Raw genomic sequence first — 26730 nt, forward strand, 5'->3', positions numbered from 1 at the left:
TGGGCACCATTAGTGAATTAATAGGCTAGCATTTGTTGACATGATTATTTTCCACAAATGGATTTTCACTCCATTTCTACTTATCTACCATGAAATAATAAAACATCCAAGCACTCTTGATGTTTAGTGGATTATTCTCTAATGATGACCTATCTCCGTGGCAGACGTGACAATTCCCCTTTATGACAAACTGACCTACCACAAAAGAGCATCTCATTGGGAATGTATGAAAAATAATCCCAACCAGTCTACACAAACACCCAGCCACATCCACACATACCCCTCTAGATGAAAACCCTTCGAATACTCGGCACTACTCATAACGTTGTGGGCGGAAGAAAAAATTATCCACTTGGTTGTTGCGTCTTGTGCAGTGCATTTCAGCGTACGGAGAAAACAGGCAAAGTAGAAAATGAAGCATCAGTCTGATGGGGTCAGTGGTGACACTGGGGTAAGTGTTGGGGAGCATATGCGGAAGTCCCTCCCTCCCTTGCAAAGTCACCAACTCTTGGAGTCAGGCCTACTAAGTGACATCACATTCCGAGGGATGCTGAGGGGAGGGGGTGAGGGAATCAGCCAGTGAACCTTGGCCAGAGCTCACAAATATCCACTGCGCTTTCTCAACATTTACTGTGATCAGACCACCTGCGGTGACCATTTCAAGGTGACATTCACTTCGAATGGCAGGGAACCCCCATGGGAAGCCGTCCTACAGAGCAGAGACTGAGAAGGGCAAGGAAGATTCAAGGAGCACCCAACTCAGAACTCACTTAAACCGTTTGACTGAGTCCTTACTCGGTTCAGGTATTACGGTAGGGGTTGGCGGCAGAGACAGGTTTCTCATCAAGTGGAAGCACCACAAAAAAACACAAAACCTTACAATCCTTAGTGTTCAGGGCTACGACTGGGACATACTCAAGACAGGAAGGAGCCGCAAAGGAGCCACCCGTTCCAGACAGGGAGCCAGTGGAGGTCGGGGGAGGTTTCCTCAAGAGGTGACCCTGGGGCTGAGTCCTGGGGAAAAGGGCGGAGGGCTTCCCCGGGGACCTCAGGTCGGCCAGCTCGGCGTAGGTTCAGGACAACATAATAAAGGCTAACCCGTAGGAGATTTGCACATTTCGAAACAACAACAGTCTGATTTGGTTTGATGTAAGCATTGCATGTGTGCAGGATTCTGCAAGTAGCCTGGTAGTGCTGGGGCACAGTGGACCGTGAGAAATAGGGGTGACAAGGAGGAAGAGGGCAAAGGTCAGATCAACATCTGTGGGAATTAGAACAGACACAGGCCAAAGCAGTGCGGTTGCCCAGGTATTCAAAATCATTATTCAATATACTCTAAAACACCAAAAAAGAAACATAAAGCACTTAACAAGACATATTATTTATAATTCTATCTCGTTTTCAAACTTTCCAGTTTCCTTCCATTATGATTACACAGTCTTGATATATATACTGTCTTCGTACTCATAAACTTTTACATTGTATCACAACACGGACTGGTAAGTCATTTCCCAGTAACCATTATATATATTATTTTCAATGGCCGTACAATGGTTCACTGAGTTCTTACAACAGACAATTTAACCGTTTTTTTTTGTATGCCATGTAGGCTGTTTCCAGATTTTCTTATGAGAAATGGCATTTTCATAAAGAATTTTTACATGTATATTTTACCTTATTCCTTCTTGGAGGTAAATTCTTAAGTATGAGATTACTAGGCTGTGGAAGATGAGTATGTTTCTGGCCTGTGTCACCTGGTGGAAGACGGCTCAGTACTTACCGTGGTGCTCCAAGTAAGGCCTGTGGTGTGGTGTTCCTTGATGTAGGCTTGAAGCTCGCTCCAAATGTCCAAATACGACTTCACCCAATCCACATGGCGTGAATCACTTTGTTGTAAAAGAGAGCAGAAGAGAGTGGAGTTAGGATCCAAAATAAAATTCAGGAAAGACTGGGGGACATGGAAGTCCTAACTAAGGTCACAGACCATCCTGGAGTGGCTTCTTTCTAGTTCAGTCACCATGAACTAATTCTGAAAAGAACCTCGAAAGGATGGTGGCCCAGCTCTGTCCCGAGGGGAGCCGAGTGCCGGGAGCACAGTGGACCCCAGAGGGGGCCTGCAGAGCCCGCCAGTTTGGGCCGTGTGTTCTCAGGTCCTCTCTGATGGGGACAGGAATGTGGGGGGGAGGGGCCCATTTCCTTCAGCCCCGCCTCTGCTGCAAAATGAAAAACGATATGCTTTCAGGATGGAGGAATGGTATTAAAAAGACAAAAATCTGATTGGTTTTCTAATAGTTTGGTTGAATTATTTGATCGCAAGAGTAATCAAATTGAGAATTTTGGACTGGTAAGGAAGTTGGCATAAGAAGAAAAAAGAGTTCCTACAAATAGGTAATGCTCCACACTTCCAAAGGACGTTCACTTAAATTACCTCTTTGATATTCAAACAACAGTGTGAGCCACGCAGGGCGGGACCAGTATTTTAAACCGATTTCACTGAACCAAGAGGTAGTGAAGGGCTCACCTTTTACAACAGGATTCATGTACAGGAGTGAGAAGCTGTCAGATGTATTAAAGGTAAAGATAGACAAAAACAGTTGCACCCACACTTTTTTTTGCCCGCTTTGCTTGAAGTAGTGGTTAATGACGAAATGATGAAATCTCAGCTAACAAAAATGTAAGCTTGAACCTGGCCGTTAATCCGAAGACCATCACGGAGGGGAATCTCCTTTAGCCAGCCTCTTACCGAAGATGACTTGACTCTGGACATATTTTATTTGTTTTCCTTAAAAAGCTGCAAGGACGCCAGCATGTGGGGAGCCCACTGTGTCGAGTCCCACCAAGTAGGGAAAGTGAAATGGGAACTGAAGTCATGATCACCCGCCCCTCGGAGAGGAAACACATGAATGTGATTTTTTGTTCTGAATTTTAGATTTGCATTATATGAATCTACGAGTATCTCATTGTCACCTTCTTTCACTTTCACAGTCAGAATCCAAAAGGCTGAGTGTCGCTCTGTAAGGGCCTCACATCAGTCTTCTCACCCTACGGGATTTTGCGGGGCTCTCTTTGTAGGCAGAGTGCCTCGCGCACAGGAAGCGATGTACAACACAGCAGCTGCTATTAGAGCATCAAAGTCATTTCAGTGTACATGTACACACACTCGTATGTATGGTCATTTAATACATACATGTGCATGTGTGTATGTACAGACACAGAAATAGCAGGATGAACATTCCCTATACTTTCTACCACAGGTATCCCCCAATTTTTGAAAGTTTGTGTTATGCTACTCTGCTTTCATGAAAGACCTACATTTGTGCCTGTTTCTGGTAACTGGAAGAGATTTGAAGAGGATTTTTCCTTTTACGAGAAGAGGGGAAAAGTGAGGGTGGCATTCAGGGCCTGTTTTTTCAGCGAGCGCTTTATGGGGGAAGCAGCGAGGGCGCCCCGCCCAGCCCGGCTGCCTCCCTGGGACCCCCCTCAGCCACTCAGCATGCGGCGTCACAGCTCTGTGTCTGAGCACCCGGGCTTTACCTCGGTTTGTTTTGTACGTCCCTCAGCAAGATGTGTCCTAAGGTATCAGAAAAGCCTACGAGAGGTTGTCTTTGGGGTCTGGGGACCCTCAAAAAGTTTTCCTTATGAATCAATGGTAATTGCTTCTTCACTTTATGCCATTTTGGCGTGTGGAAGGGCCAGATAGTATTAATAGATTGTGTAACCCTGTCAGAGGTTTAACTGAAATACTCTAAACCTGTATTGGCAAATTCATTTTTCTTTTAACTATTACAGTATGATTTTGCCTTGAAGAAAATTCTAGCAAAATTCATAGTACGTAGTATGGTGCCTTTTGACCTGAAATCAGTCTCAAAGAGAAGACAAACAGCAGGACCCAAGTACACACTGCGGATCCATCCTCGGGTCGCATTTCTCCTGGAGGAAGCGACAGGAGGTGCATGTGACTTTTCGTGATCATGACTCAGCGAGCTCACACCTCTATGCCAAAATAATTAACTTGCTCTATTCATTTACGGAAAAAGAACCGAACAGCCCATGGAGGCAGTCGCAAGGGCTGCGCAGATGCAGAGCTCCCTGCCCTCGGCCCTTCCCTTAACCACAAGGACGGCTGCGTCCTCTGCCCACGCGCCTGTCTGCAGGCAGCAGGGAGCCGCAAGCAGCTGCAACACCCGGCAGCCCTCTCTGGGCTCTCGGAGGAGAGGCCCGGCCAGCCGGGCGCACCCAGAGTGGGCGCTGAGGGCGGTGGGGGGCACCCCGCTTCTGTTGGGTCACCAGCCCTGGGCGCTCGGCCACGGCTTGGGCCCGTCTGACCGGCTTCTGCAACTCGAGCGAATGAGCCCAGGGCGCTGGCTGCATCCCCTGCACAGCACAGTCGTCAGGTGGCCCATCAAGTTGAACTGAGTTGCCCTCGATGCCGCCGGAAGGGCATTTGCTACTTAACAGTTGACACCAAGGGGCAAATACTGGACTCTCTTTGCATGTGTACAAAAAAGTGGAAACCCCAACCTTCTTGGCTTGGTCACCACGGGGGGGTGAATCACTCACGCCCACAGCCCCGTGCCCTCAAGGAGGTGCCGTCCGAGGACAGGAGCTGACGAACTGAGGCCAGACTAAGCACGGCCTGCAAGGGGGACATGCAGGAAGGCAGAGGCCTAGCAGGTGCGGGTGGTGTCCTGGCGAGGCTCAGGTGGGCGTCTGTGCTCTGAAGAAAAGACGCCAGAGGTCGTCTATGATGTGGAAGTTGCCGTGGGCTCATGCTCATGCCGACACCGCTTGATGTCTGGGTTTTGTAAGTTAAAGTCATTCTTTCCTGAACTGCTATTTCTGTGTGGGAGGAGCAGGTCGTCCTGCATGTCCGATGCCTTTTCGCATTCATACCACACACCCCTCTGGTCGCCACAGCAACGCGGCCGCACTGGGGGCTGTGCCGGAGCCCCAGTTCTCTGGGTGCACAGAGTCCGTTACTGAGGAGCATTGCTTTAAGGAAGGTTTCCCGGGGAAGGAGGAAGAGACCTGGGGGCAGGGGCGCCTCCTACAAGCCGCACGGCCCGTTCGGCTGCCCCAGATCGCCTGACCTCTGATGGGGCAGGCGAGCGGCGGTTGTTGGGTCTTGCCTTGTTCATCCCGCATAATCCCGAGAGTTGCGCGACTATCACCACAGTCAATGTCAAAGCTTTTTCGTCACCCCAAAGAGGAATGTCGTCGCTAACAGAAGTCACTCCGCATTTCCCCCAAACTTCCTAATCTGCTGATCTGCCTCTGTCTCTGTGGATCCACCTACTCTGGAATCCCGTGCAAATGCAGTCACACAGTAGGTGATTTTCGTGGTCTGGCTTCACTGGCTCGGCATGTTTTCAAGGTTAGTTCGTGTTACCGCTGCTCTGACGCTTCATTTTATAAAAGGCTGAACAACACTCCGCTGTATGGATATACTTCTTATTTATCTGTCTACCAGTTGACGGGCATCTGGCTGCTTCCACTTTTTGGCTATTATAAATATAATGCTGCCATGAACATTTGTGTGCAAGTTTTTGTATGGACTTATGTTTTCATTTCTTTTGGAAATATACCTAGGAGTGAAATTGCTGAGTGTGGTTGTTTTTAATAGTAAAAAATATTGGTACATATTTCTTAAACTGAGTGGTGGCTATATGGGCATTCTTGCTATTGTGATTCTTTGTATCTCCCATACATTTTATAAATATTCTTTTGTATCTATTCAATGTCTATAAAAGTGCAAAATAACCTAATTAAATCATTATGCAAATTTTGAGGCTATAATATTAGTTAATGGGGCTATAGTAGGTATTTATATGTTTTGTGCAATTTTTCTACATTCTGTAGAAAGTTTGATTACAATATTTTCCTCTTTTCTTTTCTTAAAATGAACCTCTTCTTCTGGCTCATACTTTTAAACTATTTTAGTCATTTAAAGAGGTGAAATGAGGCAATAAGCCAGATGATTTGGGTCCTCAAGATTCCTTCTATGAACAGCCCGGGTGCATGACTGAGACGCAGGAGCCCCCCACCGATCTGCTGACTCGTGATAACCCGGTTCTGCCACCTCCGGGCTCAGAGAGGGATCCGCTTGAGCCAAGCCTCCGGGAGGTGGCACTCTGTCGCTCTTATTTTTGCTTCCTTCCTTCCCTGAGTGACTAGGCATCTGCCACATCACGTTCAGCCAGCTGTTCATAGGGCAAGCCATGACATCAGCAAAGGGTGAGAAATCTCCCCACACTGCTTATGTAGTTTGGAGACATTACCTAGATATTCAGCTCTGGCTTCTCTTCATTTGGTCCCATTTTCAGTCTTAACCCCAGTGTAGGTCTCTATAGGATTTAGTATTTGTGCTGTAGAATGTAATGTCCCTTTAAGGGGGTTCTCCAGGCAAAACCCTTTGCTCAGACCCCCCCCTGGGACCTCCAACAGCCTTCTGAGTGGCTGCTGCTCGCGTCGGTGTCTGTCTGTCCACCCCGGTGGCATTTCTCCTTAACGCCATCGGTCTCCCCGATGTCCTGGGGCTCTGTCTGCGCTCATTTCCATTCCTCACTCACACTCATGCCCGATGCCTCCTTTCTTCTCTCTGCTCACCCGCCAACTCTATTCCGATCAATACAAAAGTCTGGAGCCCACGCAGGGCTGGCCCGTCACGCGCTGTCACAGATCCCTCCCGTCACTGCGGGAATACGTAACAGAGTGACATGCATTCAAGGGGGGACAGAGTCCATTCACTGCAGGAAACTGAGGTAGGCTTTCTAAAACACATTAGCTGGACAGCTGATTTCACTTTCCTCTTCGCTTTACTTGCAAAAATGAGATTTTTTCTTAACATTTATAGTAAACTAGTCTTGAAAAGGAATCAGTCATGTACTATGTCAAGTCTCAGGAGAGTTGGCTAGCAAGCGATAACTGAGAATTTGGTCGGTAAAAGAAGGTCCATACCTGTGTTTGTAGTCCTTTAAGACCCTGTTAGTGTAAAAGGTGGCAGCGTCGTTCATCTCCTTGACGTAAGGACCGGGTTTGGGGGACTGAGAACGGGATCATCAACCAAGCATAGAAGGAAAAAAAAAAAAAGAGGATAAGAAAGAAAATGCCTTACAGAAGATGCGAAGCAACGGGGGTGCAGACATGAACCGTGGAGGCAAGTTTTGCTCTGTGCAGGCGGGTGCAGCGCTTCCCCCACCTCGGGACACAAAGCCCTGCACTTCCGACGGGGGGGGGGGGGGGAGAGAGAGCCGCCCGTCTGAAGGGGACATCCCTGCAGTGCGGCGGACAGAGGACAGAGGCCGAGGGCGGCGGGTGGAGACGCCCGGAGTTGGCTGAGTGTCCTGAAAACCCACCGGGTGACAGGAGCGGGGCCCCCTGCGGACTCACCACTGCGACCCAGCCCAGGGCCGGGATGCTTTCGCTGACGGCCGACAGGTGGTTGAACATTGCGCTCCCCCGGTTGCTCTCCCTGAACGCTTGGATTTCCTGAATCTTCTCCGATATCGGCTTCAGAAGCGCAGCCGCGTCATTCTGCAAGCGAACACCGGGCATTGTTACTAAGGCCAGAAGCCCACACGTCTCCCCACGCTGGCCTAAACGGGGGTCCTCAGGGCTCGCCGCTTGCCAAGGGCTTCCAGAACCGAAAGGGTGTTTTTGGTTGTGGTGACGCTGTGTTGTCAGTCCCTGAGGTGTGAACATGACCCGTATTTTTAACGTTGTTAACTCAGTCTCCTGGGACATGCAAAGCAAACACCCAGCAGGGTGGTACGGTCCCTGCCTCCGGGAATCGTGCAGGGACCACAGTGAAATCACGTGGGTCACATGCTGGAATGACACAGGTCAGGGCCGGTGAGAAGGTGGTAAAAGCGTATGTTCTGTTCATGGGGGAAAATGATGCGAGGGAGGGTCCTTGGCTTCACCACAGTCACCATCATCCACGTGAATAAGTGGAAATCTTTCACTGAGTCTCTTTTTAGGAAAATGTGACGGCTTATCATATTTATAGTTACCCTTGCCTAGTCCGGCTTTTCACACCCACTCTAACCAATGTGGCTGATGACTGCCGGTCCCTGTCACTTCTGGTTAGCTCAGGGGCTGATGGCTCCAGTCATGTGCAAAAAGACATTCAAACTTAGGTGGCTGAGTTACAGTCACAGAGACGGATGCTTGCAGCATCTCCCCATCCTGCTCTCTCTGCTTTCTCTGGTTGTAAAGAGCAGCTACAAGGTTACCTGACTGTTTATTTATTTTTGTGCTCTAAAGAAATACCAGCAATTATACTTCCACTTTGTAAGCAGTTGAAGAAGTTTCAGCAATATTTTACTAAAGCTTGTTGGCAAGGAGTAAAATGGAAAAGCCTCTTAAAGCACCTTAATTTCTTTAACCAAGACTTCAGAGCACAGGTTCCCAGCCTTGGCTGCAGGCTGACATCACCTGGGAGCTTTCAGAACCAGAGCCCTGGCTTCACCCCCAGAGACGCTGACTTACCTGGCCTGGAGGTGGCCTGGGGTGGGCTCCGGGCTGGAAGTGCTCCCCAGGTGCAAACTGTCATTACCGCTATAGTGTAGCTCAACACCCTAAAGGACAAGCGTTGCTGGTAGCAAACTTTTAGGGAAGAAACCACCTTCAGCTACATTCTGTAGTAGCTTCCAGACCTTACTTGTCCTCCTTGACCCCTTTACGTGTCTTCCCCTAAAACAAATGTGTGCAGATGCTTTGGAATTAGAATGATCTTCAAATCTCAGCTGTGCTATTTACTACCTATGTGGCTTTGAGCAAATTATTTAATCTGAGCCTGGTCTCCTCATTTATAAATCAGAGATAAGAATACCCACAGCCTGCAGGCCACAGGAAATAAGCATTTGAAACCTCTGGCACATAGGAGGTACACAATAAATGGAATTATTATTATTATTGCTATTAGCTCAGACTGGAGGCAAAAAGAATGTCCTCTATAATGTGTGATATTCATTTGTTTCAAATGAATGACTGTATTTAAGATAAGAGACACTGCAAATAGACATCTACATAGGCTAACAGGATTTTAGGGTTACAGGAGTCTAAGTTGAGTCAATACAGCTTTTTAAGACACACTGAGTAGGTCACAGCAGGTATTTTCAAAAGTAACTGGAATAGACTACAAAGAATCTGACGGCATTCACATGTTGTAAGGGTGGGTAGTTAATGAGTATTTGTCTCAGTTGTGCAGTGCACGCCTGTGTGTGTGCATGCTGGCCTGCAAAATGAAATGTATTTCTTGTTATGAATCTCAGTCTAAGAGTTTGAGAAATGTGGATGTAATCTAATTCTCCCATTTTACATAATGAGCACAGAAGATCATCTAGCAAGTGTTAGTGGAGCTGGAATGTATGGTTCCATGATCTCGTCTGCTACAGGGGAGTGCTTCATGGAGCTGCTAGGAGTAGACGGGAGCACGTGTCTGCACTTGGTCCACTGTGGGTGCTCAGCAAATGGAGACCATCTCCAAGGCATTTGGCAGTGAAAAGTCTCTGATCAGCCAGATTCGCCAACCAGTTTTTCTTACCACTTACATGCAAACACAGGGAGAGATTTCCCAAGTAAGATATGCAGATGGACAGAGGCCTGTTTTGCTTGGGGGAAACAAAAGGAATTATAGGGAAAGAAAGCGTTCTTAAAGTTCCTGGTGGACTTTAAAAATTTCCCATATTGAAAGAGGGGAAGACACACAAGGCTGCTGCAGAAGGCAGTCGGTCTTACTGCGAATTCGTGAACGCCGTCCTGCTTTCTCGCCCCCCCCACCCCACCGGCGATTACAAAGAAGAGGTCTCCCAGATGTGCCGTGCAGACCCCGAGTCAAGAGCCGTTGAGGGCTGAACCATGTCCTTCCCAAACTCAAATGCTGAAGTCCTAACCCTGGTACTTCAGAAGGTGAGGGTGTTTGCAGGTAGGGTCTTTAAGGAGATAATTACCTCATCGGGTGGGCCCTAATCCAATAGACTGGGGTCCTTATAAGAAGAGATCAGGACACAGGCACGTGTGAAGGACAATCACAGCCAACTAGGAGCCCAGGAGGGAGGCGTCAGAGACCCGCCCTGCTCACACCTCGCTCTCCGATTCCAGTCTCCAGAACTGTGAGGAAATACATTGCTGTTTAAGCCCCCCGTCTGTGGGGCTTTGTTCTGGCAGCCCCAGCCAACCAAAATAAGGGTGTAATGGCAGTGCAGGAAATGCAAGCAAACACCCCTCAACCGTCGACAGCGATAAAGCCAGCACAGCCCGTCTAGCCCCTGCCTGGAGCTCACCTCATCCAGGCCTGTTTGTAAAGGGGCCAAAAGCCATGGTTCAATGCTTTCCCTGGAACTTCACTCTTTCGAAGGGAAACGTTTCCCTCTTCAAGGGATTTTTAGTCCAAATTCAATACCCCATCAAAGGGATGTTATAGGTTTTCCCAGAAGGCAGCTGACTTTTAACTTTGGCAAAACTAATAAAAAGCTCCCTAATCTTCTCCAACAATTTGCTAAGCCATAATATTCTTGATGCAATGACAGTTCTGAGAAAGTCCAGAATATCTGAATTATTGGTGATATCTGGCCAATTGTCCCCAGAGAAAAAATAACCAGAAACTGTGTACTTTCAATGCTAGATAGATTTATTAGGACCATCTTTGTTTATCTCTAACTTCCCAAGAATAAATCCTAAAGTCCGAGGAGACAGAGTATTCTGGAAGGTATTTTATATCAGTTATCTGATGAAGGCATCATAGAGATTGAGACAGTTTCCTTTTGCCTTAGTTTGGCAATTGCGGGAGGAATTATTTTCGTCTAAAAAAAAAAGCGATGCTGAGACTGCTAAGTACAATGGCTATTTGCACAACCTTAATAAACAGTACAGCTTTTATTCTGTGCCAAGAGATTTCTCCTGTACTTTAAGCTTACATTCTCCAGTTCATCCTGAACTTTCACAGCTGGAATCAAAAAGAGAGAGAGAACATTACAGTTATGGTGTGATTTCCATCAAGGCCAACCGTGGAGGATGCTGGATGAAAAGCAAATGGGGGGCCTATTAGAGATCTCTGCCTGTATTAAGCATGTATTAGGCATACACAACAAATTTGAGCTGAGCCGCATGAATGTTGATTAACACAACCGAAGGGCTTTCCACCCACAGAAGGAGATCGATTTAAGATGCGTCCTGGGTTTTTCAATGGGGGACACTGGTGGTTCCTTAGCCGCATCTAGCAGCTGGTGTGCTTTGTAACAACTTCAGATCGGCCCATTTTACAAAGGCCTCACTCACATTATGTTTTTGAACTTATCAGTCAGATTTCTTTTATTCTGAGAGAACATTTCCTACTTTCCCTGAAAGAAAATCATTTTTCAAGGCTCCTATGAAGAATAGCTGCCAAATCTTCCTAGCCTTTCTCCAGGTTTCTGTGGCTTTAAGAGAAGGCAAAAAACGGCCAAAATGGAAGAAATGCATGAGCAAAATACAAGTTTTAGCTAATGCCTCCGAGGGTCTCCTTAGCTGAAGGGGACGTGCTCTGGAGAGCATTTCAGGACTCCTGTCTTTATGACTCTAGTTTCTGCTGTAAAGTTGAAGAACTGAGACCCATTATCAGCCCCATCTCAGTTTAGCTCCAGAAATAATTGTTTTGCAGAAAGTAAAATTAAACAGCTTTATCAGCAAGCTCTGTAGAAACTTTACTCAAAAAGGAAAACCAAATTCCCACTCATGCTGTTTTATAAGGGATGGAACAAACCCTGAGAGTCTGACCTCAGGGAAGTGTCACTGAGGAAAATGAAACAGGCCTATTTCTGGAATCCGGGGCTTTTCTGTGGCTCTACGTCAGAGAGAAGATGGATCAATTTATCATTACTTCTTTTTAATTAATTTCTTTCTCTGATTATAAAATTAATATATGCTTTTTGGGAAACTTTGGAAAACATGGATGGGAAACATAAGTAAACAATAAACATTCTTAATTCCACCACATAAAAAAAGTACTACTAAATGTGGATTTTTTTTCTTGGAGATAGAATTATTAGCAATATCTTCAGAATTACCAGTAATTACTTTAAAGATAATGGCTATTAAGACCACAAAAAATGGTCCTAAGAGTTGAAAGTTCAATGAGGCGGGCAGGCACACAGATAAAATCCCCTGTCGGTATGTTCTTGGCAAGTACTGTGAGAACTGTGTCACTGTAGAAAGGATGTTTTAAAGAAACACAAATGGCATTACTATTATAACTCAGGCACGTGACATCATGAACGCAAAAACTGGACTTTTAAATATTCGGATCCCACTTACATTTAAGAGTCTAAGAAAATTCATCAAACAGTACTTCTTAGTCAACCATGCTACCAAATATCATCATTATTACTTTGGCTTATGTGTGTTTGCGCAGTTTTACCAGTTGATCCCATTTGGGCGCGTGTATGCTCATGTGTGTGAACTGTAGCACAAAAAACATATGGAAGGATATCCATCAAATTGTTAACATACAATTTTTATTTAATTTTATTGGTATATCCATATATTCTAAATTTTCTAATATGTGCATGCAGTTTTTTGTAATTAAGAGGAAAGTTTTAAAACATATTAACCAGTTTTGTACCTTCAATGGTAGAAAAATGTTCTCATAGGTGCTATTATATTTACATATGTCAAAAAATATTAAGCCTCTTTCTTTGCCACCTGGGAAGTAGCTTCGGGAAAAACATGTTCAGAAAGTAGCAGAATAAATTATTCAGATGAAGAAGAATAGGCAAGATTTTCTCAGGGAAAAGCTTTCCAAATCAGGAATAGCATTTGCTTTTAAAAATACGTGAATTTGGCACATTCTAATAAATGTAGCAATTGTTTTCACCATTTTAAATCAGGAGCAAATATTTTTTTTATCAGAAATGTTGATTTGAGTTAACTTGCTTTGGTGCAATTATAGATATTTCCCAAGGCTGGTTCCTTTCATCTTCTTCTTATATAAAATTTTTCCACTGTCTAGGAACATTCTGGAGGTTTCAGAATATGCTTCATGGAAACATTTTCAGAAACATTCATATATTTAAGACCTTGAAAATTCAGAACATTCACAAAACTGAAGTCAACCCAAATAAACAAAATCTATTGAGCACCACAAATGTACATGATATTATGGCAGCTGTAATTTTATTGCATCATGACAAATACCTGGGAAAATGTTTTTATATGTTCATAGGGTTTTCATTTCACACCATATCTTATTTTAGAGTTTAGAGTCACTAAACTCTCTTACAAAACATACTTGAGAATCCCAAAAGCTTTTGCTTATATTCCTTACAAACCATTTTTAAACAGTAAAACATGGAGACTTGATCCCCTTGGGGAATGAATTGCTTTGGAAAATTTTGCATTGTCCTGAGACCTAAGAGAGAAGCTTCTAACAGGCAGACACTCCTACTTAAATTTTTAATGCAAACCACTCTACTTGGCAGCATATTTTTTTAAAAAAACAAATTCAGACATACAGAAAAGCATGAAAAATAACAATGACAGGCACCCATCCTATGAAACATAATTTAGCACTGCACGGGGCCCAGGATCATCGCCATGGTGCCCCTTTACTGCATTTGCGAAAGAACAGCCAGGCCCGCAGAGGTCTGGAGCCAGGATGCTGAGCTACCTGGCTGGACCTCACAGCTGCCACTAAAGCTCGATGTCAAAGTGCCTGTTTTTTTTTTTCCATCGCGGTAAGACAGTGCACGTGTGGTTGCAAAATGGGCCTTTTTTTACGGCAGTATGATTGACATATATCAGTTTCAGTTGTACAATGTAGTGATTGGATTATACTGCAAAATGAGCACCACAGTAAGTCTAATTAACATTTGTCACCATATTACAAAATTTTTTTGTTGTTGTGAGAACTTTTAAGATGCACTCTCTCAGCAGCTTTCAAATATGCAATTCAGTATCATTACCTATAGTCACCACAATGAACATCACATCCCCGTGACGTAACTGCAAGTTAAGTGCTGCAATATCTGGGGGAGCCCTCACTCTAAAACCTACAATTGTTTCAACAGAGCAAGAACACAGTTTTACTGACAAGGTATGTGGACCACAATTTTCTCTAAGCTCTCAAGGTCTGATACATCTCATAAGGGTAGGCATGTGATACGAAAAGTCAAGTTCAATGGAAATCTAAATGTTTACAGAGGGACCCACACCAGTTTGTGACCTTGTAATATCTCCTACCCTGAATTTTGCTACAACAACAGGGGTCAGAAGACAAAATAAAAAAACAAACCTCCCAGACATGAACTGCTCCCTCAAGCTAGAATTTATACTTTTCATTATAGATTTTTGATAAGTAGAGTTTGTCTTTGGTAGTGCAAAAAGGTAATAGTCCAGTTAAAGAAAAAGTACCTTTTCCATTCATGCACGGGTGCAGGCTAACAATGAGCAATGGGTGCACAGGAAGCCCTAGTGTCTCCTGCTTGACTGGACTGGACAAAATGGGTTTCTCAGAAGCGCTGGGCTCAGGGCAGGGACATGGGACTAGCTGGATGGCTTGAGATCCAGGAAGAAAGTGGTAGGTCAGTAAAGGAAATAATGAAGACATACAAAGTCGAGGCGGAGAGAAGTTTCAACAGAAAATCAGGTTGAAACCCACACCAGGAGTCTGGTTGTCCACGGTGAGCATAAGAGAACAGACTGGGAGGCTGAGACAACTGCCATCCTGCCCTTGGATATTGTTTCAGCGTGTTTTATTTCTCTTCACAGGCTTAGCTTTGAGAGATCAGCTCTTACGCTATCTGGGTAGGTACCACCTGGCTTCTGACAGCGATGAATTTTAGAATCACCTATAATTGTACTTTATGGGATTCACAACATTAAAGTTGAACAGCAGATCTCGCTGTGCTTAAACACGAAGGACGCCACTAACAATCTCCAGGCCTACAAACTGGAGCAGACTGCCGAACCATTCCAATTCATCAGCTTTACAGAATCGAACACCACATGTGGCAATCAGAAATTAGTTCTCTGAAATGCAAAAAAAAAAAAAAAATCTGAACTGCCATTAATATGTTTTTCTACCATTATTTGTTGAGCGCCAACTGTCTGCCAAACCCCACGCTAATAGGCTCCCAGGGGTCACCCCCACTTTCTCATGAAAAATCTCAGCTTCCATCTGAGGTCCCAGCCCAGTCAGCTGTGAGTACAGGTCACCGTCCTTCCCTAGACCAGGGATCCATGCTAGAGGGATTGCCAGACCTTGCCTTTGAGATTCATCTACGTAGAAAGTTGCTGAGATGACACGTCTAAACTTTCCATTTCAAACTCGGGAGATTTGAAGGATTTCAACAGCTCCCGAGTCCTGAAACACCCCGTAGAGCAGGGGAACTATTTGGGAACCAAGCCGCGGATCCCAGTCCTGCGACCACCCTTCATTAGAAGTCCTTCTCCATGCAGGTGAGCAGTTTTTATGAGACGCCACTGTTTGCTTTCTGCAGGAGCAGGGCTTCCACCCGCGCACCCGCCAGAGCACCGGCCCCGGATCGGTGAGCAGCTCCACGCTGGTGTTTCCCGTCAGTGGAGTCGCGGGAATTCTGCACATGGGATCCCCTCTGGGTGAACCACCGTTCACCTCAGAACACTGAAGGAGGAGCTAAAGACACATATTTGACTTTGCTAAACCTTACGTTTCTCAAGCTTTTTTGCCCACGAACTCTCACCTGTCCCCGCGGTGCTTCAGGGAACTGGTATTCTGTGAACAGGCGTCTGTGGGGGGTTTCGGGGTTGCGCACAGGTTCGCCGGGCTGCTCGCTGCGGATTCCTTTGCCCGCTTCCTCCCCGGTTATCCCGGCTCATTGCCATGGAGACGCTCTGAAGGGCATCTGACAGCGGTGGAGAAGGCTCTTCTCCGTCACCGCACACACACGCACACACACACACACGCACATGCACACGCACACACACACGCACACACACACATGCACACGCACGCACACGCACACACACACGCACACACACGCACACACACGCGCACACACGCGCACGCACACACACACGCGCACACGCGCACACACACGCACGCACACACACACGCACACGGGTTGCCTTCAGCAGCTCTGAGAACCCCTGGGAGGCCCTCCGCTCGGAGCTGTTAGCTTTGTTGCTGTGTCTCCCGTCCGTCTTTCCTCAGCTGCCCTGCGGCCACTTCAAACCCCTTCCCACCATCGGCAGTTACCATCTCTTCTCTTCTTCCGTCTGTTTCCTCTCTCTTCTCTCCCACATCAGCCTTGGGCTGGAAGGGCAGGACGACTTAGAAACAGCCCCTCTGACATGAAGCGCCCTGTCCCCCCGCTGCTCCATGGCTACGGGGGGGCCTCCAGCTGCTCCCAGGTCCAGAGGGGTCCCACAGCTCTCCCTGGCGTGAGGGTCCCTTGGCCGTAGGCCACATGGACTTGGGGGTCAGCAGTGCTTGCAGATCGGCCCCAGAGGGAAAGGGGGTGCACGGAAGGTGAGGAGCTGGCGTCAGATGACGGACGTCCAGAACTACTGCCCGTGAGGTGTGTGCAGGAAGGCTGCTCTTTGATCTCTGGCTCAGTTATTAGGTATAAAGCCTGTTGCACTTGACCAGGGAATAAAATGCAAACAACTGTAATCACTATTTCTCTGAAGAGAGTTACTTTATTACCTCTTTGCTTCTTCATTTATTCAACAAATATATACTGAGTGTCATCTATGTGCCAAGGCTGCTCAGAGTGCTGGGGTTGAGCCATAAACACAGACTGCATACAGCAGGCCCTGCCCTCCTTCCCTCGAGTGGGAAGGGGAATGTGTTTGTTGGGGCTCTCCAAAGAAAAAGAACAGGATGTATATCTGTAGATACATACGTTCATACACACACACACACACACACACACACACACACGTGTTTATTATGAAGAATTGGTTCACATGGTCCCATGATGTTGGAGGCTGACAAGTCCCAAGGTCTGCAGAGCAAGCCGGCAAGCCAGAGACCCGAGGGAGCCGGTGGTATAGTTTCAGCCCAAAGGTCAACAGGCTTGAGACCCAGGAAAGCTGATGTTCAGTTTGAGTTCAAAGGCAGAAACAAGCTGATGTCCCAGTTTGTGGGCAGTCAGACAGGAGTAAATCTGTCTAACTCAGGGCAGGGTCAGCCTTTCTCTTCTACTCAAGCCCTCAGCTCATCAGCGGGGGCCACCCACATTCAGGTGCTTTACGCAGTCTACTGATTTAAACGTTAATCTCATCCTAAAACATCCTTACAGAAACATCTATGCTAACATTTCACCAACTATCTGGTCACCCTGTGGCCCAGCCAAGCTGACATATAAAATTAGCCATCACAGGAGGAGGTAAAGAGCAATAAGCATTATTTATTTATTTATGAAATTTAAAAAACATAACAGTAAGTTATATGGCATGTTAAGTCTTGAAAACCGTTGGAAAAAAAGCAGAGTCTGGTGAGGGGGGTCAGGAGTACACGTGGGGATGGATTTCAGACCTACAATAGGATGGCCAGTGTAGGTCTCACTGAGAACGCGACGTTTCATGCACACCTGGAGGAAACATTGCCCTGCACGTATCTGGCAGAAGCGAACAGAACCGCCGCAAGAGGAAACAACCATTGCAAAGGTCCCGAGCCCAGGACGCTCTCCAGCGTTCAAGGAACAACAGGCAGATGACTGGGGCTGGAATGGGCAGCCGGGGGAAGCGGTGAGTGCCAGGGGGGAGAGGAAATGGTGCGTTTTGATCAGAGAAATGACAGGATGGGGTTTTCTTCTGTAAGGATCGCTCTGGCTTCTGCACTGAGAATAGGCTGGGGGGACAGTCAGCGAAGAGGCAAGGAGACTGGGTTTGAGGCTGTACAGGGACCGGATGAGAGGTGCAGGATCTGGGGCGGACGTGGGCCAGCAGATCAGAGGAGTCAGCAGTGCGTCCTCGGTTGTTACCTGAGCACTGTTACCCGATGGTGCTGCTGTCATCTGCGGAGGAGCAACTGAAGAAGGAACAGGTTTTAGATTTGATGCACAGTTTAATCCTTAGCCACACATTCCCAGAGGCCACAATTCACTGACATTACCCACAGGGTGGCTGTTGATGCGCACCCGTGCCCCCAGCTCCATTCCTCTCTGGTTTCCGCCTTCGGCTTCCCTGGCTCCGAAGTGTCTTCTCATCCACAGCTCAGTGCGGCACGACGTGGAAATGTCCTGTTTCTGAGACACAGGGACGTGCTTCTGGCCCAGAGCCAGCAAGGGGTGAGCTCTGTGCTGTTTTTCCGCTGGCGACGGCTGGAGCTGAGTCGTGCCCTTGGGCCAGCAGCAGACGTGCGTGAGACAGCTGGCCTGGATTAGGGGTAGGCTCCGTGGCTGGCCCTGCAGCTATTTTTGTTAATTCCCCAGGTCAGTTACTCATGATATCCTGAAACTAGCTGGCCCACAGAGGGATCCGACTTCGGGACTCGGCTGCACCCACACCACATTCTAACTAACGGAGGTAATGGGTGGAGACACACTGGTTTGAGATGGTTGATTTGGAGCAGACGCAGTCATGTCACAGGAGTGGATGCTGGCGAGGTAGCTTGCATTTTTGTGCTAAATACAGTGCTTGTCACTTAAGAGGAGATGAATGAAGGAACAAATTAAAGCTGAAGAGATATATAAAAAGGAACCTTCTAAGAGGTCAGATGTGATGTGGGTAGTAGAAATAACCTACCTAAGATGGCACTAGTTTATCCTTTTTTTGATACATGTATTTTTTTATTCATAGGTGAATAAAACTATCAGATACTTTCTTTTATGTCTTCCTCCTCTGTTTTCCCTGATTAGCCTGGTGTCCACGTACCCTGACGTCATCACGCTTTCTTGTTCCTATTATCCACTAAAATATTTATTGAGCCCCTTTCCTGGGCCAGGTATAATCCTAGGTATTTGGAATACATGAGTGAGGAAAGACCTCCCCTATGGGCTTTACACGCGGTGAGCAGCGTAATACACACAATAAATATGTTACACCAACATAAAAAGGAATAGAGCAGTAAAAAGGGATCTAGGGTGCTGGGGAGTTTTTATTAATGTAAAAGGGCTTAAGTGAGAATATTTGGCTGACTGAAATAATTGACTGAATATTTAATTCTGTTTGACTAGCCCGTCTGCCACCTGCTAGCAGCTGACCAGAATAAATACGGCACATCCATAAGGAGAAAGCAGGACCTAGAAAGGGATAAATATATGTTGCTTTCCCCACAACTGGCCAGGTGAATTCAGCCACTCAAAGGCGATACAGTCCACCTTCAATTCCAGATGCTCCTGACCTTGGCACATAGGATAGGATTGGGGGCTCGATGCTCAAGAGCTACAGAATAAAACCCACCAGCTGCAGTTTCAAGTACCCGCCTGAGCACCTTGGTGTCTTACTGATCTTGGTTTTTCTTTTTATAGCTGCGGGTCCTTGTGACTCCCAGCCCCGTGAGTTACTTTCTTCAGTACACTCAGTTTCTTGATTTATTTTCTTTTTTTGGTGACCCCCAAAATACAAAATCAAAATACTAATACATGCACCCTATCACTGGCCAACATTGGAAGAAGTTGGTAAACCTACAGAGATGAAAAATACACAACTGTTTCCCACAGCGGGTTTTCGAAAACTTCTCCATTTCTAAGAAGTGCCTTCCCAGCACCACACAGCAGCGCTCACAGAACAGAACGCAGCTCCTGCAAAGGAAGGGCCAGGAGGTCAACTGCCTTCTGTTGGGCACAGTAAGTGCCCCTTCCAGAATAAACACCGGGACAGGCTGGGGTCAGAAACAGCTCACTGGGCAGCCAGGGGGACTTGTTCCACACGGGCAGGCCGTGTTAGGAACCCCACGAGTCTGTACAAGCCCTCTACAGGGAATAGCGTCTGATACTCAGTTTCCGGAGGAGGGAGGAAATGGATTATCGATCGTCTACAATCAATCACTGTACTCTGTGCTCTCTATCTTATTTGAATATCAAAAACCTTTGAAAGATTGGCATTATTATTCCTGTTTTATGAATGAGGGAATAAAGTGGAGAAATAGTGACTTGCACAAGATCTTCTGGCTAGAGCTGGATTTGAACCCAGGTATGTGTGGCTCTTAAGGAGCTTCATGCTTCTGCCATGTTGGAACCTGGGCTGAATAGCGGTAATTGTGTTGCTGATTTTCTTTACAGGCAATTTCTCTTGTGGCCACCAGTTTTTTTAAATTCTGGAATTAATACCTGTTTTCAGACTGTCGGGTGCAGCTGTGTGTAGGAGCGGGCCACAGGGAAGAGGTATGCCAGCCTCCGGTGGGAGAATGTCCTTTTTGCTGCAGCCCCGTGGGTGTAAAGGTCAGCACACCGGTGTTGCCACGCACCACGGGCACCAGAGTCGGTCCTGAGTTTGAGCCTTGACTCTGCCCTTATTAGCAGAGAGAATAGCTTCCAGATCACAGAACAGATGTGGGGTGACAGTGCCCCAAGTCCATAATCTCCTTTCTCCTCGCACTTTCGGGGGACGTGACCTGAGGCCCGCTGCGCCGACATGGGGCGCCCGCCCCAGTGCCCCACACAGGCTCCCACTGCGAGGGGCCGCGGTGCCACGGGCACTATGGTCACCGCCCCGGGACAGAGGCTCATTCTCGCAATGGCTTTGAAATTAAATACTATTATCCCCCCTTTTACACCAGAGGAAACTGAGGTTGAACCTGACTTAATATTTTGTCTCTGAAATTAACGTTGGCTTGTAATGTGAATTCTTGTGTTTAGAAACCGAATAAACCTCGCTGAACAAGGACTGCAGACGATCCCAGTGCCCACACTCCCGGCGCCGCGCTGCCCACGGAGGCATGTTGGCCGCGGGAGCACCGGCCACACTGCAGCGAGCCACGGCCATGGGAGCTGAGTGACCGCAGGGCCTGGGGGGACAGTCCAGAGGGGCCCTGGCTGCTCGTTCTCTAAGGAGAAGAAATGCGGGGGAAAAGGGCATTCCAGGCCGAGTCCCGCGGACACAGAGGCGGAAAAACGGAGGCGGAGGAGCCACGGGTGCGGGAACCACGCGCTCACGGAACACGGGCCCCGCGTGGCCCGCTCCGGGTGACGGGGTCGGCTCTTGGGGGGCCCCACACGCGACGCAGAGGGATGTGGATGCCAGGAAGGGGTCTGGGTCGGAGTTCAAGCAGAGCGACGCCCGAATCAGAAGCAATGACCGACCCACCGGGCAGGGAGAAGGGGCCCGGGGCGAGCACGGGGGGCGGCACCGAAGGGGGGCAGCACGGGGGGTGAGCACGGGGGGCAGCACGGGGGCGGCACGGCCAGCTCGGGGCGAGGGAGGCAGCGGCCGGGCCGTGGCGGGGGCGGGTCTGCGGGGGGCACCCCGGGGACGGCCGCCGCTCCCTCCCTGCTGTGTCTCAGGCACTGGGCTCCGAGCAGGTGCCCGGGCACCGAGTGCTGGTTGACGACTGTGGCCCACGTGAGAGGCGAGGAGGCCGGTGCCGAGGCCCCCCGCCTGGAGGGCGCTGAGAGGCAGGCATGGGAACCCGCTGTCCGGGGACCCCCAGGGACCCCGGGGCCCCCACGCAGACCTTAGGGCGAAGGGTGCCAGGCTTCGGGTCACAGTCAGAGGGCTGATAAAGAAAACGTTTTTAGATACGTACCTTTTAATGATCCCATGGGATGGTATTTGGGGCTATTTTATAAATAGTACTCCTATAGCTTTTTAAAAATGATATCTCAGCCATGCTTAAATATCATAAGTTACCTAGGGTTTTCCCTTGAAAAAATTAAAATTATCAGCCATCACAAATTCCTGGAGTTTTACTTCCTATTAGTTTGTAGGGTATTTTCTATTTGATTGCTTCTTAGGACACATTTGGCCCCACACATAGGAGACTGTCCTATATGAGGGATATTTAGGTTCTCAAATCAGTACACCGCACGGCCATGCCTTCACCTTTGAGCCGCGTGGCGCTGAATGGTGGGAACACGCACCCTTCCTGCCCTACTCCCCTCAGCCATCCTCACCCTTGGAAGCCATGTGGGGACCTGGCAGAGCCTACCATGGACGTGGGGCTTGAGGGCGACTTCAACAGAAGGCTCTAGGAGTTTCTGGTTGCTGACAATGAGGGGAAAGAGCAGCTGAAACAGGGAAACGGAGGCAAGTCTGGGAAGACATGGCTGCCACTTGGATTTACCTTCCACAATGCACATCACGGTTTGGAAAAGTATGATCTTATTCATCATTACTAACCCCTTTAGTTATCAATTAACCCTTTTTCATGGTCAGTGGAAATCGATCAAGAGCGATAAAGGGGCTGGAGAGAACGGAGGAAGAGCAGATGGGAGCTGGGAGCTCACACAGCAGGACCAGCCTGCTGACGGCGGGGCTGGCAGGACGCGGGCCAAACCCTGCCTTCCCTGTGCCCCCAGGCCAGGCCTACTTGTCTCAGAACTACTTACTGGTCTCAGCACCAGCTCCCTGGCTATCCTGGTCTGGAGTCTCACCAGTTACCCAGTCCGGCCGGGGAAAGGTGGGTGGCACTGGTGGCAGAGGCTTACGCCCTGGCTGGGAGGAGCCCAGCTGATCACTTCGGGTATCTGATAAGTTGTATAACTGAACATGTGAGTTCTGGTGTCTCCATCTGCAGCTGAGTATAACATCACTCTCCAAGCACGCTAGCGTGACACCGTGGAAATTAACAGGTGGTAAAAGAACTCTGAGACCCTTGAATTAAATGGTACCTCATAAATATTCACACAAAATGCCATCAGTGCGTATGCCATTTATATTAGGATTGGGAGGGGAGTCCCAAAGGACCAGGAAATCTATCTATCTTACTATTTCTATTTGCCATTCTATGTATGTCAAGTTCTCTCCCACTGAACTCCCCAACTCCACAAAACCAGCACGGCCCCTTCTCCATCTACATCCGCCGTGTGAGCACAGAAACCAGACGACGGCATTTGAGCCATGCATTTCAGATTCACTGAGAAGAATCTTCACACTAGAAAAATCATACAGAATGCTTTTCAAAGACAGTGAAGAAAACCATCTTCAATTAAAAACTATGTGTGTCTGGAGAAGCAATGGGATGTGGATTCTGAGACAGTGACACAATCCATCCTTCATCTGTAACGAGGACAACTACATGTCCACCGGCAGCTGCCGAATGGTCTCAAAACTGGGTTTTCTCGTGCAAGACAGTTCCCCGGTGCCACTGCAGTCTGATTTCCTGGTCAAGCACGTGTGGGGTACTGAGGACCCCAGTTCACATAAAGCTACCCCCACACTCAGCTGACACTCACCCACACTCAGCCCTATATGTATCCTACTTGATTTTTCCATTTGTGAAACACCTGGGAAATATGTTGGATTGAGTTGAAAAGCAAGGTGTTTACAAACTGGTAGAGAAATCTGATATTTATCCTGTCAGTGAAATGAACCTGACAGATGTATTTTTGGTTAAAATTAAAATCGTGGGCCCTCTCATGTTACCACTGGCGATGCCGCCAGATGCACAGCGTGTGGCTGACAAAGAAGCCCCCACGGTCACGTGAGCAGGCTGTGGTTTCCAACAGTTCATGACAGGGGAGCTCGTTACAGGGGCTGGCCTGGGAGGGGGGCCCATGTGTAGATTTACAAGAAGCAGACTTGTAAAGTGGAATAGAAATGATTATTTCCCATCTCTCCCCACCCACAAACATCCTCACTGTCAGGGCAGATGTCAGGGCAGGAAGCGGAGTTAGTCATCTTCAATTTGGGTCTGTCTGCAGAAATGGTTCTCATCTCAGACTAGCAGACTAGACATGCTCCCAAGGACATAGGTTTGGGAGTAGATAGGTTCTTCCCCTGTGCTCTCCAGGACCCCTTCTCCCACTGGCCTTACAACCCCAAGTAGGAGGGACCTGTGTGCATCCAGAAAACATAGGAGAGATGCAGGGGAGACCCTTTGGGGCCCCTGCCTAGGGCAGCCTCCTCTGGTCGCTTCCAGTGTCCTCTGATGCGTAGTTTATGAGTATGACACACTGTCAACGAGCTGTTGATTCCACTGCTGGCGATCCCGGGGGAAGAGCTCTGAGCCGCCTATGAAGATGGCTTCCCAAGGCCCTGTGGTCTGAGGTGGGAGCTGGGCATGTGGGAGTGCTGGGTCGGGGGGTCCTGGGGACCCATGTGGGTTTGAATTTCCATCCTTTCCGACCTCCACTTTATGGACTAGTGTTCGGTTCTTTCTAGGTCCAGGCATCTCCCGTCGTCATGATCCCCACACCCTGCAGAGCTGGTCTCTGCTGGTTCTGTCTCCCTGGAGGGTGGCTGCCTGCACGTCAGCAGTGTCTTTCCTTCATATTTAAATGGTCCCAGGTGTACACGTGACACCCTGGGAAGTCACAGAGACCCTCCTAGAACTGTCCACCGTAATTAAGAAGAAAACAATGGAGGGGAAAAAAGAATGAAAGATTAAGAGCCATATGTTCTGTACTCTGGACTCTTAAGAAGGAATTTGGGGGATGGTAACACCCCAGCCCCCTGCCACATAATGATCTGAAATAGAGAAACACCAGTATGATAAGCTTCATAAACAATGAGTCAAACAAATAAAACTCACCCATCGACAGTCTGAGTCCTGTGTAACAGCTTTCTAATTTAAAGAGGAATAAGCTAAGTCCCGTGGACCTGGGCTCTCCACTCAAACACAATTGAATGTGCTAATGACACCTTCCAAGGAGAGAGAGGACATGCTTACTGCTCCAGAGGAACAGGGAGTGATACGAGGCTCCGCAATACGTGCAGTTACTGTGAAGAAATAAAGACGCAGAGAGAACTGGAGTAGCAGAGATGGTCAGTGTTACCAGGACATGCTAGAACAACCAGCCCAGATTATGGCCGCATCGCACAGGGTGCTACTGGAACCGTCCTGACAGACCTAGTGGGAACCACTGAATTATGTCTCCTCGAAATCCATATGTTGACGTCCTAACACGAAGTCCCTCAGAATGCGACCTTGTCTGGAAACAGGGTGGTGACACGTCATTAGTTAAGATGAGGTCATACTGGAGAAGGGTGGGCCCCTAATTCCTTATAAAGAGGAGAAAGTTGGACACAGAGACTCATACACCACGAGAACGCATGTGAACACAAAGACAGAGATCAAGGCGATGTGTCAACCAGCCACAATCACCAGATCCAGCAAATCACCAGGAGCGAGGAGAGAGACTCCCTGGTGCCTTCAGAAGGAGCACAGCCCTGCCAGCACCTTGATTTTGGACCTCCAGCCTGCAGGACTTCAGGACTGTGAGACTATCAGTTTCTGCCCTGTAAGCCACTCAGTTTGTGGCTCAATGTTACGGCAGTTCTAGCAAAGTAATGCTCTTAGGAAATAGAATAAAGAATCTCAACCTTTGCAGAATAGGACGCCAATGGCGTCAGGAAAGGATTTTGATAGGCACGAAGTTAGGAACAGACATAACAGAAAATTTACCGAATGGAAAAGAACTTCAGCATCATGAGACATCACGAGAACGCAGACAAATCTACTCAGTGTTGAGTGGCTTCCCAGGCCCGGATTTCCTCTCACATGTTTTTCTATCACTTAAAAAAATATGTGTACATAGAGGCAAAGCTTTGAAGCTATCACAAATAAAGGAATTTGGTACTTAATGTTGTAAGGATAATAATCTAATTTGATTTATCACTTTAGATTTTGGAGAAAAATAGGGCTAGGTGGAGCAGCTATGACAAAGCCAGAAGAAACTATTTGACCCAGGCCACCTTGCTGTTTGAAGGCGGAGGAGAACATTTTAAAGCTTAGAGGACTCAAAATAATTGGCCAACTACAAATGCAAACGGTGGGTCACAAAAACTCTTACCCATTAGGTTATTGTAGGAGACAATTCAGGCTTGACAGAGATTTAAAGATCTCTTTGAGAAACAAATGCATTTGAGCATTATGAGAAGACTAATAGTCCTTTCATTAATAATCAAAACAGTTGGGAAATTGACAGATGGATTCTTAGAACTACCAGCTTTTAACTGAACCCCGAAAGGGTCTCAGATAATTACTACAAAGAGTGCCCAGTAGAAAAGGAAACAAAAGATGCTTTTCATTTCCTAAAAGGGAATCAAGTTTACTTAGTTAATAATAGAAATAAATACAAGCAATTGAAACAGTTTTTCTGAAGTACATCAATGTTAGAGTGTTAAAAAATAGACCACTTAAGATTATCCTGTAGCCTGGCTCAAAAAGGAATAAAGACTTTAAAATTCAGCATGGAAAACACAGAAATGAGAAGAGAAAGCACTAAATGACTACAATCAAGATAAATTTACTTCAGCTTAAAGGCAACTAATGTATCAAAAAGCAAATGTGCGTAGCCTAAACTTGTTGATTAAAATAAAAAAGTAATTGACTGGATTAAAAAATAAAATTCAGCAACCAGTTGCTTAACAGAAATATATTTAGTGCCCAGTCACTTTGACAGATGGGGTGGGGGTGAAGGCTGTGAGATTTAAGCCACTTCAATACAAGAGCAGAGACAGTAGGGTTTTCCCTTGTTAGGCAGAATTTCACACACTCGAATTCTGCTTTCTTACAGGACTGAGTTCAGGGGCCCCTTCTCTGCGACTGTTTCCCCGGCCCATCATCGCCAACCCCTGGGGGTGTTCAAGACTGACCCCCAGGGCCCCCCGGCAGCTCAGCATTTACTACAGTGTATTTATTACGTTGCACCACATTTAGATTTG

The 26730-nt window shown here is 47.4% G+C and overlaps 1 protein-coding gene across 5 annotated transcripts in view; it reads right to left on the reverse strand.

Moving 5' to 3' along the window:
* The window catches only part of CAP2 (cyclase associated actin cytoskeleton regulatory protein 2), a 117488-nt gene that overhangs the window by 25385 nt on the left and 65373 nt on the right, over nt 1-26730 (reverse strand). For 4 of the 5 annotated variants that reach the window (XM_036994274.2, XM_036994271.2, XM_036994273.2 and 1 more), the window contains 3 exons: nt 7390-7533; nt 6958-7043; nt 1781-1886 (listed from right to left, as the gene is read on the reverse strand). In XM_036994274.2, coding sequence (XP_036850169.2) covers nt 1781-1886; nt 6958-7043; nt 7390-7533 — 336 coding nt within the window. Of the gene's footprint in view, nt 1-1780; nt 1887-6957; nt 7044-7389; nt 7534-17354; nt 17993-18076; nt 18303-26730 lie in introns of those variants that run through there. The other variant, XM_073224659.1, reaches the window with a different exon arrangement.

Source organism: Manis javanica, chromosome 16, assembly GCF_040802235.1.
Source record: "Manis javanica isolate MJ-LG chromosome 16, MJ_LKY, whole genome shotgun sequence".
Classification (NCBI taxonomy): Eukaryota; Metazoa; Chordata; class Mammalia; order Pholidota; family Manidae; genus Manis; species Manis javanica.